Genomic DNA, 20,302 nt, shown 5'->3' with positions numbered 1-20,302 from the left:
TTTTCGAGTCCAAAATACCTAGCTAACGAAGTTGACCTTCATTTTCCAACCCTAAAGAGTATACCAAAGATCAGTCTAATTTTAATAGATTTCTTTCAAAAGTTATCGTAATCACAGACATACATGTATATACAGACATTTTTTTACTCAAATCTAATACTTTCTCTCATGAGAATGTAAAAATAAAATGTACAATAACTGCAAATAATTGTTGTTTAATAGTTGTTAAATTGCAGACTCTTATTCATTACTGTCTATTTATTATCTATTATTTCGACTATTATCTATTACAAATTTTGGCCATTCCTTGAATATTATCATAGAAGGAAGTATTTTGTTGAGACTTGATAGAGTAAATGCATCGATTTACAAACACGACTTTTGTAAAAAAGTGTACCCTTTGAGCGCGACTAAAGTACCATATGGGAGAAATTTGAAAATTCCCGCCGTCGATTGCAGCGCTACAAAACTTTCATATCCGCCGTGATTTCCGAGAATCTTCTTCGCCATTATTCCGTGATTATTATTCCGCAATTTATACCGCCTAACGACCTACCCACCTACCGGCTGTTGAAGATTGTAGAGTTATTAATTGATTCATTTTTTGGACTAAAAATAAGTACGCAACAAATTATTATAAAATGGCTTGGGTCCCGTTGGAATGTAACCCTGAGGCAAGTGAATTAATTACGCCAGGAAAATACTTTCTACCTACATAAAACTCTAATATGTGTCTTTGTTTTTAGGTTATGACAAAGGTGAGTGAGTTCCGACATGATTAGCAGAAACAAAATTTCTAAACACAATTTACACTTCCTATTTGTTACAAATGCTCCATTTAGTCAGTGATAATTAGTCGTACTTGGTGAGTATTGGAAATTTAATATTTTTTGCGACAAAGAAATAGAAGTTTTATGCAATTCATATATTCTTTTTATAGTTTCCCTTTTAACTTTTTCCTCCACAATCTGCGTATATTTATAAACGCTTTATCAATAATGTTCGCATCTTCGTGCTTGCAAAAATTCACATTTGCAAAAAATATTCTGCATTTCGTAGAATTATTTTAGATTGAGAATATTTTATAACCGAAAAGGATAATTATAGGGATTAAAATATAATTATTCATATTAAGAATTATTATATTTTGCGTAGTTTATAACATTTTACTAAAACAGATGAGATTTTTTTTATTGGAGTTTATAAATCAAAAGCAGGAATATTCTTTATGACTAGATTTGCAATTTGATTATATTATTGGGGATAATAACTTTTTTCTAAAATTATCTCAGTAAATACTTATCTCAGAGTACAATTTCAGTAGAGTTTCAAAATTTCAGATGACTTGGTTTAGAAATTATAAATAAAAAAGTACGCAAAATGTCTTGTCACGCACCTGTTCCAAAGTACAAATTCAAAATTAAAAAAAAAAGCAAATTACTATTAACACTGTTTTTTAATGTTTAAGATTTGCAGATATCACTTATGTTAAATAAAAAAAGATACCAATTGGGTCGATTCAAAAGAAAAATAAATAATCATCACTATTTTTCATAAAATGTCCGGTAACGGTCCATATTCATTTATCAATTCTCCTACTTCAAAATGAGAGAATTTTTTGAAACACAAAAATAAAAAAAAATCAGGAAAAGTCATTTCCCCAATATTTTAAAATATTTTTGTCTCTTCTGCATATATTTTTAAAAGATGTGTTGAAATTTTTTCATTTATAATAGTTGCTGGTCCTTGAGTTTAAAAATAATATTTGGGCAGTTTGAAAACTCTTTGTTTTCGAAAATCTCCTTTTCTAAAATGGGCAAATATTTCACAATCACCTTGTTAGTCTATATTTTCTTAATTTTACTTAATATTATAATATTTTTCTGTTAAAAACTAAAGTATTTAAGTTAATTATTTATCATGATGGTTAAAAATTTATTTTTTAGGTTGAAAATAAAATTATTTGGTTGAAAGTTAAACTCTTTTATTAAAAATTAATTTTGTTGGTTGGAGATTCATTTTAATTAAAAATTCATTTCTTTGGTTCAAAAATGAGCTATTTGATCGAAAAATTGTTTTTTTTTTGGACATAAAGGAAATTTTTAAACTGAAATATAACTATTATTCCAGTTGAATATTCCATAATTTTAGTTAAAAAATCATCTCTTTGGTTGAACATGCATTTTTTGACGAAAGATGTAATTATTCAATTTTTGAATGAAAATTAACTTTTTTATCTTCTTGGTTAAAAATGAAGTTTGAAAATCGAACTATTTTTTACAAGTTATTTTTGTTGTTGAAAGATAGGTTTTTATTGTGGAAAGTAGTATTTTAACTGAAAATTTGTAATCAAAAATTAATTATTAGAGTTTTGGTTGAAGACTTATCTTTGTTCGAAAAAATGATTTTTGTTGTTGAAAATGCAATTATTTCAGTTGAAAACTCATCTGTTAGGTTGAAGATTGAACTATTTTGTTGAAAATCCGTTTTGTCTTTGCTGAAAATCAATTATCTAAACTGAAAGTTTAACTTACATTTTTGTTATTAGCAATTGATATTTTTTAGTAAAAAATTTAAGTATTTGTTAAAAAAAATGTTTTTTTCAATTTTTTGCTCTACTGTGTTAAATGATGTTTCGAATGCATGTTTGCGATTTACGGAAAATATTAATATGTTACTTTTGCTTGACTGGAAAAGTTAAAAAACTTAACCCAGTGAGTACTCTCTGACCGGGAATTTGAAATCGTCCGCCGAATCACCAACCTCGTTACTTTTTTTAATTTAATTACTTAAATTTTTGTTTTTAATACTCAGAAAAGTCTATAATTAGATCCTATAATTCTAATTTTTCCAAATTATTATAAGTCACACATGAGTTAGTTCACGTGGAATTTTTTTTTTAGTTGTTGCATAAAGTGGGCGTTCCAAAAAAATGGAACATTGTCGATGTCTACGGAGTAGATCCCGATATGCTGGCCATTTTGCCCAGACCAGTACTTGCCATGATTCTGTTATATCCTCTTTCTGAGAAGGTTTGCTAATTTCCTACCTTATAATTAAAAAATTTTGTGTTAAAAATAAATCTTCTCCAAATTTCATAGATATAACATTGAAATTTTAGCAGGAAGCACCTGAAATGAATGAAGAAAGCCAGGCGGATGATGATAAAAGTATATCTCCTAATGTCTACTTTCTGAAGCAGTTTATTTCAAATGCTTGTGGAACCATCGCTTTAATTCACAGCCTCGCTAATAACACTGAAGAGTATGTATTTTTAATTCTCATTAAACATAAAGGTGTCCAGCGTCTCAAGAACCATGAATGACATTTTTTTTCTTTTAAAACAGTTATATTATTAGAATTCGAAAATTATTTTAGATATTTTAGTCTGTTAAACATCCCGCTTATAAAAAATCTTGCTACTGAAAAGTATCTTATTTATCAAGATACAATTTATCTTTTACTCATTACAAAATAAATAAAGAGATTTTTAGGTATGTTTTTGTAGACTTTACGAATTATTTTATAGATTACAATGAAGGGACTTTAATACTGTGAATAATTGTATAAGTTCTTTATTTCGTACCCGCTAATATAGAATTGTGTAGTATACATTTTTTTTGTGATATTCGACTAACAAACTATGAAAATTATTATTTCAAAATTTCGATGGATATTCGGTTTATGAATTAGAATGATTTTCAAGGGTTTCACCATTCAGTTTTCGATTGTACGTCAGATTACAGAACGTAACTAAAGATTTCAAAAGTTAAAAAAATATTTCAAACGTTTAAAAATATTGAAAGGAGTTTGAACATCTTATAAAGATTGCACGAATTTAAAAGATTAAAAAAAGGCGTGTACATCAGATTTCAAATATTTTGAAAGGCTTCAAAACATTTTAGAAGATTTGAAAACATTTCAGTAAACTTTAAATTCAATTCAATGATTTTAACGAATAAAAAAGATTTCACAAACAAAGATTTAAGAAAAGTTTCACAAATATTTCAAAACATTTGATACAGATTCCAAAAATTACAGTAAAATTTTCAAAAAATGTCGAACATTTCATATAGATTGCAAGGATTTCAAATTTTTGAAAAAGGCGTGTAAACCAGATTTCTAAGATTTTAAAAGATTTTACACGGATTAAATATATTTTTATGATTTCAAATGAATACACAATATTCCAAAAAAATTTCAAAAGAATACAAGAATTCCAAAGATTCCAAAAAGTGTATATTGCACCAGATATCAAATATTTTAAAACATTTTAAAGCTTTTAAACGGTTTAAAATATTTCAATGATTTTAAGCGAATACGAAAGATTTCGTAAATATTTCAAAGATGCTTAACTATATCAAAAGGTTTCAAAAAATTTGAGAAGATTTCAACAGATTTCAATGATTTCACGTGATTATAAAAGATTTTACAAACAAAGATTGAAGAAAACTCTCACAAATATTTAAGAGATTTCGTAACAATTTCAAGGATTTCAGAAATATCAATGATTTAAAATATTTTACAAAAATTTTAAAACATTCCAATAGATATCACAAAAATTGATAAATTCCACAAAGATTTTAAGTACTTCAAGAAATTTCTACAACTTCACAAAGATTTCTAAGGATTTTAAATCTTTCTGAAAGATTTCAACGATTTCAAAGACGACTTCTGTTCGCAGAAAATTAAAATTTTGTTTGTTTATAATTATGCTTTCTTTAAAAAGTGCTGGCCAATAAAAAATGAAATGGCTGATTTTTTACATCTATAAAAAACTATTATTTCACTATTTTATGTAAAACAAGGAGATCTGGAAAAACTTTACTTCTTCTGGAAAACCGGGAAAAGACCTTGAATTTCGTTTTTAAGAATCGCTGGACACCCTGAAAATATAACGAAATTCTATTGTGAGAACTCTAAACTAGATTCTATCAAAACTAGTTTTTAATTTAATATCAGGGGCTATAGTCTTCTCCTATTTTCCTCCTTTTGAAATTTTCCCCTTTTCTCGAAAAACTTCCTCTTTTCCTATAAATGTATGGATTGCTTCTTCATGTTCCGTAAATAAAATTCTCGATTCATATTTCTATGAAGAAATATATTTGGGATACGTTAAAAAAATGGCTATAAAGTATAACTATATCGAACTGAAGAAAAATGTGACATTTCTTAAAACAGATGTTTTCTTTTCTACACATAAAAATAGATATTTAATCTATCCCCTATTTTGTTCCTTTTTCGTGAAGAAAATCACCCAATATCCTCTTTTTTGAGCTCACTTTGCGCTGTGATCCCTATAATATTTTACCTTTAAGTTTCCATTTTTCTTTGAAGGCTTCAACTGGAGGATGGATTTTTGAAATCATTCTTGGATAAGACCAAAGATCTTTCCAGCACTGAACGTGGAGAACTTCTAATCAAAGCAGACGATCTTATTGAAACCCACAAAGAATTGGCGCAAGAGGGACAAACCGAGGTAGTTTTTCAATTTAAATATAAATTATTTCTCTTCAAACATTCAGGGTGGCCGCTGGACCGGGAAACCCGGGGAATGACAGTGACTTTATTTTTTGGCCGGGAATATTATAAATCAAAGAAAAATCTTTCCAACTTTGATTTCAACCGTTTTTAAATAATTATTTAAATTATTATTTTTTTCAAATATGATATCATTCAGTTCAGAATGCATAATTCGAAAATTTTCCACTATACAATTGTTCCATTTTAGATTTTAATTTTTAAGTCTATATTTAAATTAAAAGAATTTAAAAATGCATTTGTAAAGAATTGAAGAATTAACAATTAGAATCCTTTGGAATCTAAGTTTTGGATTAGAAAATATTTTTAGTTTATCAATTGTGAATATAAATTTATTAATAATTTTTAACACAAAAATGTAGAATTCCCAGATTTTAACGTTAAAAATTAAACTGTTTCAATTAGAAAGTCTTATTGTTTAAACAAATGTAAACGGTCGATTATAACTTTATAAAATATTAAAAATTTTTAAATAACTTCAAAATAATATATTCATAATTTAAGGCTCTTATTAAATTTCAAATATTGTTTCAGTCTAAAATGTTCTAATTTTGCACTATTCAATTTGAAAATTTTTAATTAAGAAATATAATAATTGCTTAATATTTAGAAATATCTGTCTGTTTATTTAAAAGCAGTAATTCTAAACCAAATATTGAAAACTAAAAACAAAAGATTAAACTTTAAACGTTATATTTTTAATTGTTTTATTAAAAAAAAAGTTTAATATGGAAGTCAGAATCAAATTATTAAATTTTGATGATGTATAAATATTATGCTTAGAAAAAAATCGAGTACTTTGAAGGGATTTTTAGAAGTTCTGAAAAAATGCAAAATTATTTTTAAATTTGAAATGATTTCAAATAATTTGAAACAAAATATACATTTTTGCAGATTTCGGAAATAAAAATGAGAAGCTTTTTAAGAGTTGTAAAAGGCTTTTAAAGAATAAAAAACGTTTCCTTAAGATTCTTAGGAAAATTGATAATGATTTTTTAATTTGAAAAACTAATTTCAAGAAAATATTCAAAACTATTTAGGAAGATTTACAGATTGCCAAAAATGAATGTGGAAGATTTTCAGGAAATTTTGTTTTATTCGGCAAGATTTAAAAAAAAAAATGTAGGAAAAATTCGAACTCTTTTAAGAGGCGTTTGATACAAGTAATATAAATAAAAAAGGACCTCTTCCTATTCATAACAAAACTGAATACCCCAGTTTTCTGCCTTCCAACTCAACTCGTTAAAAAACTGTGAAATGTATGATGCCCTTCAGCCAATTCAACAATAACAAAAATACCAAATTTGCCCAGCACCACTCAACGAAATGTAAAATAAATTCAATTAAAAAATACTTCAAACGAAAATTAGATTTTTTTAATTCTATCGAAACTTTAATAATAAAAAAGGTTCCTCTTCCAATTCAGAAAAAAATTTAATACGAATATTTTCTCCCATCCCATGCAATTACACTGTTTAAAAATAATCATCCCGTTTATGAAATATTGAAAACCAAAATTTCCTCCTTTCCAAATCAATAAAAACCTTAAAAATATCCTTCTGGCAATTCGACAAACATTAAAATTTTCTTGTTACAAACTCAATAAAAATAATAAAAATATTAAAAATGCCAAATTTTCCAGGCCTAGAACTGCTCAAAAATGTGAAAGACCAAAAAGATCCTCTTCCAATCCAGAAGAAAATTAAAAAACCAAATTTCTTTCTCTTCTTTTAAAATTAAAGGGTGTCTTGTGACTTTGAAAACCTTGAAAACTTGGAACACCCCTTGAATTTTTTTTTAAACTTTGAAAACCGAAAAACATTGAAAATGTGAAGACTAATTTAAATCTTTTAGCCTATTATGAAAAAATCTCGTTTAGAAAAAATATTGCGGCTGAAAGTTTTTTAATTCGCCAAGATGTAATTTATCTTTTGTTTATTACAGAATAAATAAAGATATTTCAAGGCACTTCTGTTTGAGGTGTTTAACTTAGAAATTATAAAAATTATTAGTTAAAAATTTCGATGTTAATTCAGTTTCAGAATTAGAATAAGCCATGGCCATACGACGGATTTTTCAAGGGGTTGACCACTCGGTTTTTGAATATACAACAGATTTCAAAATATTTCAAACATTTCAAACATTTTAAAATATTTTAAATATAACATTTCAAAAAGATTTCATGGATGTTAACGATTTAGAAAAGGCGTGCACGTCAGATTTCAAAAAGATTTCAAAGATTTCGAACATTTCATAAAGATTTGGAACATTTCACCAAGATTTTAAATCTTACAATAGAGTTTATAGATTTTATAAATGGTATATTGAACCACATTTCTAAGATTTCAAAACATTTCAAAGATTTTAAATAATTTCAAAATTTTTAGTAGATATCAAAAGATTTCACTAAGATTTGTAATAATTTAAATAATTTCAACGAATTTACAAAGAGTTCCAAAAATTTCGAACATTTCGCTAAGATTTCGAACATTGTACAAAGATTTTAAAACTTTCAAAATCTTTGAAAGATTTGAAAGATTTCAAAATATTTAAAAGATTTTAAATAACTTAACATTTTTTAGGTGTCAAAATATTTCACAAAAGTTTCAAAGATTTCATCAAACATTCATAAAGATTTCAAAACAATACGAGATTTTCAAAGATGTCAACAAGGGTGAAGTACACCAGATTTCAAGGATTTCAAACCATTTCAAAAATTTTAAAAGATTTAAAAATGTTTGACAAGATTTCAAACGATTATAAAAGATTTATCAAATATTTTAAAGAATTTGTAAGTATTTCAAAACATTTCAAGAACTTCAAAGATTTCAACAAGTGTGCAGTACACCAGATTTCAAAGATTTCAAAACATGTAAAAGATTTTTAATGGTTTCAAAAGGTTTCAACAAATTTGAGAAGATTTGAAAATATTTTAATAATTTTGAAACGAACAGAAAAGATTTCACGAACAAAGATGAAAGAAACATTTCAAAAATATTTCAAAGATTTAAAAACATTTCAAATTTTTTAAACGATATCAAAATTTTGTATAAGATTTAAAAAGATTTCAAAAGATTTCAAATATTCCAATGATTTAAACGATTACAACAAATTTCGTAAAGATTTTACAAATATTTCAAATATTCCAGGGATTTCACGATTTCTTTTGAGAATTCATAAGGATTTCAAAAGATTTCAAGAATTTTAAAGATTTTACAAAAGCTTAAAAAATGCCAACAGATTTCACAAGGATTTCACCGAAATTTCTAGCTTTCACTAAGGTTTTTAATATTTCACAAAGATTGCAAAAGATTTCACAAATGTTTCAAAGACATTACAAAGATTTAAAAATATTCCTAAAGATTTCACAAAGACGACTCATGTTCGCAAAAAATTAAGAATTTGTTTATTTACGATTCCGCTTTGTTTAGAAATTTTCGGCCAATAAAAAATGAAATGGCTCATTCTTCACATACATGAAAAACGTTTATTTCATTCATTGATGTAAACAATGATACCTTGGCAATTTTGATTTCTTGACCTGGAAAACCTGGAAAAGACCTTGAATTTTGTTCCTAAGAATCGCTAGACACGCTGAATTAGAATGGTGAAATTCAACCTTTTTTCATAAACCCATTTAGGATTAATATTATTAATTATAAGTCGTTTCAACTTAATGATTGTTAAATTGTTATTTATACATCAAAATGAAAAACTCTCACATACAAATAAAATGTTTTTAAATGAAATAATAAACATTGTAACGTTCAAAGTTTAAATTTAACATTCTGAAATTCATACGATTGAAGGGATTCTATTTTAAACAATTCTATTTCAATTTGTTTAGTTTCAAATATTTGATGTATAATTGCTCATACACAATTCTTGCATGGGACAGCTTCAAATCTGTTATTGCAAATTTTTCTACTTCAAAGTTTCCATTGCGTAATTTTCTCAACAGTCCACAGTTAATTATTGTTTTAATTACTGCTCGTATGATAAGATAAATTTAATTATATTCATTGGTTAAGGAAAGGTAAAACACCAGATAAATGAAACAAAATGGCATGAAGTATGAGTTTTAATACTCTGTAAATACGTAGACTACATAAAAGTATGCTTATTCTTTTCATAATGAAAAAAGGCAATATTTATAATCCTCTGATGCTTTTAGCAATAAAATCTAAGAGATTATAAATGAGCCACCATTTAATTGAGGTACTTGTATTTGTTGCCCTGTAACTCCACCTACAAAATAAAAAAGTCTATTCTCTTTGCGATTTATGACTAAACAATTACCGGAGCTGAGTGTAAAATTTAAACTACTGTAAATTGTCCAGATTCTTGTTTTGTTTCTTCCTCAATTTCTGTTCGTAATTTCTAATTATTATTTATAATATATTACAGGCTCCTAGTGAGAATACGCCGGTGTTTAATCACTTTGTTGCGTTTGTACAAAAAGATGGCCATATCTATGAGTTAGGTAGGTTCTTTTTATTAGAGTAAAAAATGTTGAACTTTGTGGCCGAATTATCAAAACTAATTACAAGTTTAATTCTCTTTCAAATTGTAGACGGACGGAAAGATGCTCCAATCAATCATGGAGTTTCCACCGCCGCTACGTTCCTGGAAGATGCCGCTCGTGTTTGTCAGGAATATATGAAACGCGATCCAGAGCAATTGCGTTTCTCGATGGTCGCACTTACTCCTGCCGAGTAAATCCAAATCCTTTTCATTATTACCTAATATGTATGGCCATTATAAACCAAATTTTGTACTTTTTGCATATTTTTATATTGCCGCCAAGTCTTTGAGAACTTTGCTACTTCTTGTGATCTTGCTTCAATGCATAATTTCGCGTATATAAATTAAATGAATATAAAAGATAAAAGAACTCTTCATTCGTCGATCCTACTCTCTGTGATTAAGAAAATAAATTTAGTATTCGGAAGTTTCTGAAGTATAGTAAAATGCTGTTTGAATTTGATTTAGATGCTTGACGATTCCACTGCTTTCGCAATTCTCTAAAGTATATATGAACTATATTATGTGGAGATAATACTAATTAAGCCTAGTAATTCTATGTACATATTTAGTTTACACGCAGACAGCTCAACTTACGTTTGAAAAAGTTTTTCAAACCTTTCAGCCAAAGATGTACTACATTTTACCAATGTAATGTGGCAAAAAGAAGAGCTGCATGCGATCTATTAAAACTTGCTATTAAACTAATTCGTAAAGAGAAAACAATTTGCTATAATAATGTCGAATTTGGTAAATTTTCGCTTTCCGTACGGGATGATAGAGTTGTTTCTTTGTTATTTGTCAATGCTAAATTGATTGACAATGGCGGTAATACTTTCGTATGTTCCGGTGGCAAACCCTAAGAGGCCGATTAATAATATAAATATGTCCTTTGTTATTGTGACTTTATCCAGTTTTGGGCTCTGCCAGCAGACGACCATTTCTATGATTGGCGGGAAAAGAAGAGCCAGGGCCGTGCTGCTTACTGCGCCAACGAGCGATATGAAAAGACCCAAGTGTGGAATTGCTTCTGCGAGGATGACTACAAAAATGGAGAGATGTTGTAAATAAATACTGTTCTCTCGTGAGAGACATCTGTAGTTAAGAAAATTCTAAGCGTAATGGCACTCACAAGTTAGGAAACAGACACTTGAACGAAAAATGATTTCTGCAGTGACTGGATACTGAAAGGGTCCGTATTGTTGAACAATTTGTGGCCAGATTATCGCAACTGGCACGTAGAATTGCAGGGCGTAAGTCAATAAAATACTTAGTGAGATTGCTAGCTTTATGCACTGTGGTAAACTGAAAAATAAAGGTTAATGAGCAAAAGGTTCATGACTGAGCGATTGTTTCTAAAAAAGACCTTACATTTTTAGTAGTCATATATATATACATATATTTTTTTTTTAACACAAGTTTATAAAGAACAAAGGAGATGCAAGGGACTTCTGAAAATGCAAGAACAACTGAATTGCACCCCACCGACCAACTTTGGGCAACAAGCTGAAAATTCAAGAAAGGTAAATATTCAAAATCATGCTCAGAGATAAAGCCATTCATGTACAAAATTAAATTCTTCACACGGAATATTAAGAATCATAATTTTTGTTATAACACGCGCATCAAAAGATCGATTTTGTCTGCCTCTTGAGCCAAGCGAAAGTGACGGATTCCTACCGAGTATCACCCGTGGCGAAAGTAATACATAGCACAATTGAATAAAAGTGGTGGGATTATGAGCGTGCGTTTCACCAAGGTTCAATGTTATCGTTTCGTTCAAATCGAGTTACCGGTCAAAATTTTGGAAAATCCGGTCTCTTAGGCCGGATTTAATCAAAATAGTGATGCTCTTGTTGTGAAAAATATCGTAAATTGCTCGTGGGGAATGGCAAGATATTTCCCTTTTCTCGTTTAAAGTTTATTCTTTGTGGTTGCAAAGTACTATTATATGTATTTTTGGTTTGAGAATTCATATTTTGGTAAAAATATTATTATATGGTTGAAAACATTCTTTTTTTCAAAATTAAACAATTTCGTTAAAAATTCATACATTTTAGTTGAAAATTCATGTTTTCGGGTTGAAAATTTAAATATTCTGTAAGGAATTCTTTTTTTTCGCTTGAAAATTCCGCATTGTGTTTGAAATTTTTTCTTTCGGACTAAAATATCTTTTATAATTGAAAAGTAGTCTCTTTGTTGAAATTTAATCCTTTTTGGTCAAAAATCCAACTGTTTTGTTGAAAATTAAACGGCTTTGTTGAGCCAGAGTGCCTGGAATCTTAGAAATCCTTGAAAACGTGGAAGTCATTGGATTTTTAACAATAGATGTTCATTTTCTCACTGTAGAAATTCACGAAGGTAAAATCCAAAATATTTCAAAGTTTCTTATTAATTCCTGATTTTTTGCAAGTTTAACAATAATCTAATGACATTTTTTAAAACCTAATACTAATAACTCTAAAAATAATTTGCACGTGGTCGTGGTAGTTTTTTTTTTTTTATTGACGCTTCATCTTTTTTGTGGAAAAATCATTTTTTAAATAGGAAAGTTAACTATTCAAGTTAAAGATTCATCGCTCTTGTCAAAAATTCATCTCGTTCGTTAAAAGTTTAATTACTTTGTTGAAACTCATTGTTTTATTTGTTAAAAACTTAACTTTTTTGACTAACAATGTAACTTCCATTTTTGGTTAAATTTTTTTTATTCGAAAGTTCAACTACTTTTGTCAAAATTGAACCACTTTGCTAACAAATTTCAATGCTCATCTCCTTGGTTAAAAATTTAACTTTTTTTTTTGAAAATATATTTTTTTTCATTTTAAATTCATTTTTCATTCGAAAACGTAACTTTTCCATTCTTGGTTGAAAATTGAACTTTTCTAGTTGAAAACTTGGCTTAATTGGCAGAAAAATAATCCTTGATTTAAATGTCATTTTTTGGTTAAAGCTGCAACTTTTCGGTGGAAAATAAACTTTTTTGAAAATTCAAGTATTTTTGGTCGAACTTACAAATTTTCGGTTTCAAAATTCGTCTACTTGGTAGAAAATTGATCTTTGTAGGTAGACCTTGGCCGAGTTTGGTTAAAAATTAAACAATTTTTATTGAATGTAAGTATTCTGTTAAAAAAGTCACCTTTTTTCGTCTAAAATTCGACTGTTATGTTGAAAATTCGTCTATTTGGACTGGAAATTTCTCTTTTCGGATTGTCAATTATTTTTCGTTAAAAATTAATCTGTCTTCTAAAAAATTCAATTATTTGGTTCATAATAATTCACCTTCGTGGGTTACAAATTTAACAATTAGTTTAAAAATTAAACAATTTCGTTCAAATTTTAATTATTTTGTTCTCAATTTAACTATATTATAAAGTCATCGTTTTTATTGGAAAATTCCACTCTTTTCTTGAAAATTCATCCTTTCGGGTCTTTCGGATTGAAAACACACATTTTATTGTCAAAATGTCAATTTTTTTATTAATTTAGAAAGTTAAATTATGTGATCACCCTTTAGTAGCGTTTTTTATACGTTTTCATATTTTTCACTATCAGAACTGAGTATTGCTTCAGCGAATAACAATTAAGATGCTACATTAGCTTAAAATTTGATAACTCAGGTAATTTTCAACCCTTAATAATAAAAAAAGCTTATTACACACGGAATTAAACTCACTTTTATTATATCAGCAGTACAATATTAATAGAGTTTAAAAAATGTCATTATATTGTTGTTAAAATTGAAGATATTTGGACCATATGACAAACTTCGAAATATTTTCCATTACAGCTTCGTATATGTTGACCAAAAACTATCACTAAAAAATGGAGTTTTGGCCATGAAATTAAATTTTGGAGATGTAGGAGAAACTTTGCATATGACACTTTTTTATTTCGACTATATCTACAATTTCTGCTATTTTCCATTTAAAATTCATTTTTGTTTTGTAAAAAAATCCTTTTTTATTACAAATGGTTTTTTCTTGTTAAAAATTATTTTTTAAACTGAAAATTTAAACAACCTGATTGAAAGTTTATGTATTCTGTTGAAAATTCGTCTTTTTTTGTGAAAACTTGATCTTTTCTTTTTTTTAATAGAAAATTCAACTATTTGAACTGTAAACAAAATTCTGGTAATTTTACCACTTTCAGAGTAAGTCCGATTATTACCTACTCTCAAAGTAACGTTTTCACTGACAATAACGAATATCCACTTTCAGTATGGTATTTAACTTTTAGGTTATTTAAGTTTCCAGACAGATTCTGTAAAATTACAAATGCATTATGAATTTATTGATTTCAAATCGTAGATTTTAATTATTTATGTCTTACGGTCCAATCGCAAATCAAAATAAATTATGAGTCAAAAAAACATTTTCTTCGAAACTCAGATATTTGTTAAATAGGAAATCTCCTTTGAATCCTCCTTACGTTTCGATACACATGCGTACCTTTTTCAAAGGTTCTTAACCTGAGTTGATGATTGTTCAAAGTAGTCAAACAGATCAAATTTCTGTCCAAAAAGACATTTAAATCAATTGTTTAAAAAAATTAAAACAATTGATTAAAATGTTTTTTTGGACTGAAATTTGATCTGTTTGACTATTTTGAACCATCATCAACTCAGGTTAAGAACCTTTGAAAAAGGTACGCATGTGTACCGAAACGTAAGGAGGATTGAAAGGAGTTTTTCTATTTAATAAGTATCTAAGTTTCGAAGAAAATGTTTTTTTGACTCATAATTTATTTTGATTTACGATTGGACCGTAAGACATAAATAATTGAAATCTACGATTTGAAATCAATAAATATCAACGGTCGAAGAAAGGATTGATTTGTTTCATCAATTCACTTTATAATGCATTATGAATTTTAGGTGATGGTATTCTAACCAAAAATATTTCTGTTTTTATTCAACATGTTAACTTTAGCTTCTACATGAGAAATGTGAATAATGGTAATTTGACTAGAAATTGTTAATTTCCCGTTGAAGTAAGGAATACAGTAGAAAGCAGTTTTTCAATTTAAAAAATTATTGGTTAACATTTTTGATCAATTTTGCAAATAAATTTTTCCATCATTTATACTGTTCTGAAACACGCTCTTTTACAAATATTTTTATTTTCACCAGTTTTTCATTATTTTCCACAAGTTTGAAACTTTACAATTACTTGTACTTATACTATGTTCAGAGCTGTGCAAATACGCCGCGTTGTGAATTATCAAATTTAAAGACATGAGATTACGTTGGAAAAAGGAATTTTTAACAGTTTCTGTACTTTTACCAGCGTCAAGAAATTCAACACTCTGAAAGCGGGTCCATTTATTACCTACTCTGAGAGTCACAGATTCACAAGCAGAAACTGTACTTTTACAAAGCCTTGCTATATTGTCAGTCTAAGTCGTAAAGTCACAAGATTGGTTAGAACGTCTAGTATGCAAGTGGCATTCACCCTATAATCAGAGTAGTAGAATTGCAACAATTTTTTGTTGGTAATTTTACCATTCTAAGTGGTAGAATTTTTTTATTTTTTACAGTGTGGTTAAAAATTAACCTTTTTTGTCACAATTTATACTTTTGGGTTAAAAATCCTCCGCTTTGTAGAAAGTTAATCTTTTTGGCTTGAAAATTTAACACTTTTATAACAACTTCAAGTATTATGTTAAAAATAAACTTTCTGTTTAAAATTTATATTTTTAGATTAAAAATTCCACTGTTTTGTATAAAATTTACCTTTTAGGATAAATATTTTCATCAGTTTGGTAGATGATTTAACTTTTTGGTTCAAAATTAACTTCTTTGTTGATAATTCATATTTTCGGACTTAAAAGTCAAATGATCTCTACAAAATTTGACATTTTGGCATGAAAGCTCAACTGTTTTGTTGCTAATTCGCCTTTTTTGGGTGACAATTGATCTCACTACTTTATGTTTGAGCTTTTGCTACCTTGCATCATGAAGTTTTATGTTTTCAAGAAAAAGCAAATTTTCAGCCAGTTTGCAGCTCTTTTTGTCTGCCTATCTTTTGAGTATAAAACATATCCATATATTCATAAAAAAATAAAATAAGTCCACGTGGACAGATGTGGCGAGAGGGGAGGGGGTGGGGGGGTAAAAAAAGCGGTAAAAAATTGTTCACGTGGTATATGGACAGCTCCTTGATGAAAATATATTTCAACTTGAAATCTTAGGAATACGGTACCAACATTATTTTTATAAAACAAAATTTATTCCCCTATTTCCATAAAAAGTTACCCTATTTTCCCTATTTTGAAAGCATTTTGGGCTGTGGAGTCTGTTTTATATCTTCCCAGTGGGCACACTAGATCTAAAGTTGACCTATAGATATTTGTTGGCGGACGTCTTGAGGGCCTCTTACAGAGATGAATTGAACTGTGATAAAAATGATTTGCACTTGTCCAATACTAAGTCCAGAATCTTTTTAAGTAAGAAACAATTATTCGAACAATTACTTTTTCTTTAAACTTTTTGTGTCGTTCAATATATGAAACTATTTTTGCAGAGTTTAATGTAAATGTTTTCTGTTTTTTAGAACTATTCACTGTTACACGCTTCAGAAAAACTTGAAGCTAGATATTACAATTTGATTCTGTGTAATTTATTATTTAAATGTTTGCAATGTCCAAAATGGTGATTTCAACAATATTATTTTTTGAACGTTTTATTAAGCAAATATTCATGATGAATGCATTTACACTAAAAAATACAAAAATTTAGTTTACCTAACTATTATAAATAAATTATTTTGAAAATGATACAGAAATACTTGTTTGCTCATTGCTCAACTGCAGAACCAATTTATTCTCTCCTGAAAATTTGCAAAATTTGAGATGAGTAGTGAATTATTTTTCATAAATTTGATTTTTCTTATTTGCAACAATTATTATAAAAAAATTAAAGCAGTAAATATTTTCTCACGGAAATAAATTATTTTTCTACTAAATCAAGTGTTAGATACGTAAGTAGTAATATTTCTCTCAGAAAATATTTCAGAAACTCTTGATTGGTATTGTTTAGTAACAAAAATGATTGAACAATTAAAAAGTGTGGTACAGTTCCTTGGAAAAAAATTTGTCCTGCGAAATCATGTTGCGAACGGATTAACTGTAATACTCTGAAAACATTTTTCGAATTTTTAATTTTAGTTTTAATATTTGTTGCTACCGATAATAAATGTTTCATTCTCATACATTTTTTGGTGATTCCCAACACTTTTAATCCAATTAAAAATAGATTTTAAGAGACATAAATACCTATGTGACTGAAAAATATGTACAATTTCATTCATTATTTATAATAATGTTTATAACAACGCAGTAATTGACAATATTGAGCTATCTTCCATGATTATTATTATTCTCATTTAAATTTTCGGCATTTTCATTTAAGTGAAAAATACCTTTCTGTGTTTGAGAATTGCAAAGAAATATTTATTTATATATAAATAATTTGTGACAGTAAGGTTTAAGCTTGAAGAAATATTTTTGTTCCTTGAGTATAATTGCAGTTATTTAGATGTCTGATGAGTTAATTTAACGTGAGTAATAAATATCCGTTAGTTTATTATTATAAAGTTTATAAAGCATAAGAGTAGAGACATCAAACCGAAGACTGTAGGCCAAAAAGATGCTAAGTAGGGTCAACATTAAAGGAGAATAGCGTCAAAGTAGGGTCTTGAGTTAGACAAAACTGAGTTATGAATATTTAAGAGCAAATTAAAAATAATTTATAAATCATTTTCTAAGTTAATTCATGCAACACTTCTGAAAGCTATATTGACCTTGTGTAGATGAAATTATCTTTCACACCTTGAGACCTTCATATGCAAGCAAAAAATACAATTAGTGAGAGTAAAAAAAGTTAAGAATAGAATGTTGTAAGGGTATTTATTTCACTTGCTTTTATTTGATGAATGATAATTTGTTATTGATATTTTCTTCATATACACTTACGCTTCATTTGATGCCAGATTAAGAGTAACTGAACCCCTCACTTCATCACCATATCTCAGATATCCTAAAAACCCCATTGCCACGAACATCATGCCAACGAAAACCATCCCCACGTTCAGAACTCCCAATGGCTTGTTGAAATTGGTGGGTTTTTTCATTTCATTTTTGAGAGGCAGTACCTAAAAATGAGATCAATATTTTATATTACTTCCCAATATATTATATATTTTTGTTATGCAATTAAAATTATTTTCCAAGATTAACAGATAATTGTTTTTTTTCTTTCTGAGCAAAATTAATCATAATACTTTTTGTAAACAATGTAACTTCGATCTTATCATACTTATCTAAAGTGCATTGTTTCGCTTGAATGATCAGAGATAATGAGTGGGAAAAAAACTTTTGTCCTCATTGAAAATATTCTTAACAAATGAATAGAGGCGAAAGATAAAAAATGTAGCATTTCCAATATTATACGATCGAAAATCGCATTCTGTTTTCCGAAGAAATGAGTGTCAGGGGTATATAAAAATGGTTTAAATGTTCGTATAAACAATTGTAAAAGAATATGCGAAGTTAATGTAACGTTCTTCTATTAAAAAAATATTGAGTTAAAAAGAGCGTATTATCATATTTAAACTTAAAAATAGTTAAAATTATTTAATAGAAAAGTAATGGATAAATTTGATAAAAGTATCTGCATACATATAAACGCGTTATCCCTTTATTTATTTTCATTGAATATTATATCATTTATACAGTATTTCTAATGTATTTATGTAACAATTTTATTTGTTTTCTTTAATGCAGTTAAGGAAGTAAACCCTAGCAATTATGGAATGATTGTCGTGTTTTTGTTTCAAAAAGTATGCAAGAGAAAATTTGGACCTGAGGCCATTTTTTATTTTCTATCATTTGAAATGAAAAACACTTCCCTTCTACTCCTCTCAATCAGATGCAGAATTATATTTACAATTAGAATGATAAATTTACAGTCCATCTCATTATTTTATGTACGAAAATATTTCAGCTAAATAGGGTAGGTATTATTTATTTTCACTTCAAATCACTTTAAGGTTTTTACTTGATTGTGAAAAATTCAATTAACTTTATTCTTTTTCGTTGAAATTCGGTATATATGGAGGTCCGCACCTTGTTTTATAACCAAAAGAACTAGTATAAAATAAAAACTAAATTTTTTTGAATTGCAGTCCCTAGGCTGCCAAAAAAATTTGTGAATTTGAATTTTTCAAAGTAATGTCATTCGTTATAAAGAAATTATAATATCAAGTTGAAAACATGAAGGGTGTTTCGTTTTTCAAGTAATATTTTGTCGAAAAAAGTACTTGATTTTATCGACAAGGTGTCGTTGATCAGTAAGTTTATCGCAAAGCTATTACTTGGAAACCGGAAAATCCACAATGTTCACTATTTGATATTACTATTTATTAGTTACAAATGACGTTACTTATGAAACCTTTTTTGCATACACACACTCCTGCGCATTAAATCCTAAAACAACCAAATATTTTGTGGTTCATATATAATAACCGTATTCTATGTTTGACCCAACAAAGTTTTTGTTGATTCAGTCAAATAGTTTTCACAGTCAAGAAAAAGAAAAATATCGGCATTTGTTCGCTATTGGCATTTATATAAAAGTTGAAACAATAACAGTGCGCCTATAGTTGCGCGTGGATAGAGAGGCCACGTGACCGGATTAAAAAATTAATATCTTTGAAAGTTACAGCTTCCATCAATTTGAGTTCTTCATAGACATAGAGGTAGCTTTGCAATCGTAAAAATTTTGAAAAATTTGTAATTCAATTAATTAAACGTTCCTCAATATTAAAATGTCTAATACAGTGTTCTAAGTCATTGTCCGGATGCATGCAACTTGATGCATGGATGCGTGTGTGGGTGGATTTATGGATGCATGGGGATGTATGGATGTGTGTTAATGTTACACTTTTTTCTGAACACGATAACTTGAAGAAGGTTGCACATAAATTGATGGAATTTAAGGCGCTTATTTACATAACTAATATCTTAAAACTGACGAAAGGATTTCTAGAAATATTCATTACATTTTTTTAGCAGTTTATATTCTTTTAAAAGTCGGGTTTAAAGTAAAACTTTTTTTATTTACATAATTCAAAGTTGATGCAATAATATAAAAGATGTTTGGCCTTGAGACGAATTGATTGACCTATAAAATTGATATGTTTGATTAAAGAGCAAGGAAGTTTTGGTCATTTATAGGTAT

General features: G+C 27.9%; 2 protein-coding genes across 5 annotated transcripts in view; one reads left to right on the top strand and one right to left on the bottom strand.

Annotated features, from left to right (window-relative positions):
• Positions 1-523: 523 nt before the first annotated feature.
• LOC117175938 (ubiquitin carboxyl-terminal hydrolase isozyme L3-like) lies at positions 524-10,427 on the top strand. 3 transcript variants are annotated; one of them, XM_033365800.1, is made up of 7 exons: positions 524-674; positions 747-758; positions 2,904-3,032; positions 3,125-3,264; positions 5,338-5,479; positions 9,949-10,024; positions 10,115-10,427. In XM_033365800.1, the coding sequence occupies exons 1-7, from the start codon at positions 642-644 to the stop codon at positions 10,258-10,260; spliced, it is 678 nt and encodes a 225-aa protein (XP_033221691.1). In that variant the 5' UTR covers positions 524-641; the 3' UTR covers positions 10,261-10,427. The 3 variants fall into 3 exon arrangements, with proteins under 3 accessions (XP_033221691.1, XP_033221690.1, XP_033221692.1); XM_033365799.1 differs by having other exon boundaries at positions 525-674; positions 3,122-3,264; XM_033365801.1 differs by lacking the exon at positions 524-674 and having other exon boundaries at positions 751-865; positions 3,122-3,264.
• The window catches only part of LOC117175937 (proton-coupled amino acid transporter 1), a 54,516-nt gene continuing 44,228 nt past the window's right edge, over positions 10,015-20,302 (bottom strand). The window contains exons 8-11 of one of the 2 annotated variants that reach the window (XM_033365797.1): positions 18,037-18,215; positions 17,865-17,900; positions 11,198-11,370; positions 10,015-11,107 (exon numbers count right to left, since the gene is read on the bottom strand). In XM_033365797.1, the coding sequence (XP_033221688.1) occupies positions 10,860-11,107; positions 11,198-11,370; positions 17,865-17,900; positions 18,037-18,215 (636 nt within the window). In that variant the 3' untranslated portion in view covers positions 10,015-10,859. The remainder of the gene's footprint in view (positions 11,108-11,197; positions 11,371-17,864; positions 17,901-18,036; positions 18,216-20,302) is intronic. The other variant, XM_033365798.1, reaches the window with a different exon arrangement.

This window comes from Belonocnema kinseyi, chromosome 7 (assembly GCF_010883055.1).
Source record: "Belonocnema kinseyi isolate 2016_QV_RU_SX_M_011 chromosome 7, B_treatae_v1, whole genome shotgun sequence".
Lineage (NCBI taxonomy): Eukaryota > Metazoa > Arthropoda > Insecta > Hymenoptera > Cynipidae > Belonocnema > Belonocnema kinseyi.
The sequence above is the reverse complement of the archived record's forward strand: the minus strand, read 5'-3'. Positions and strand labels throughout refer to the sequence as shown.

Bases quoted from the DNA above. Each gene is read 5' to 3' on its own strand.
- LOC117175938 (XM_033365799.1), top strand. From the start codon at position 642: ATGGCTTGGGTCCCGTTGGAATGTAACCCTGAG. The intron at 3,265-5,337 runs GTATGTATTTTT...TTTTCTTTGAAG, and splicing joins CTCGCTAATAACACTGAAGA to GCTTCAACTGGAGGATGGAT. The intron at 10,025-10,114 runs GTAGGTTCTTTT...TTCAAATTGTAG, and splicing joins TGGCCATATCTATGAGTTAG to ACGGACGGAAAGATGCTCCA.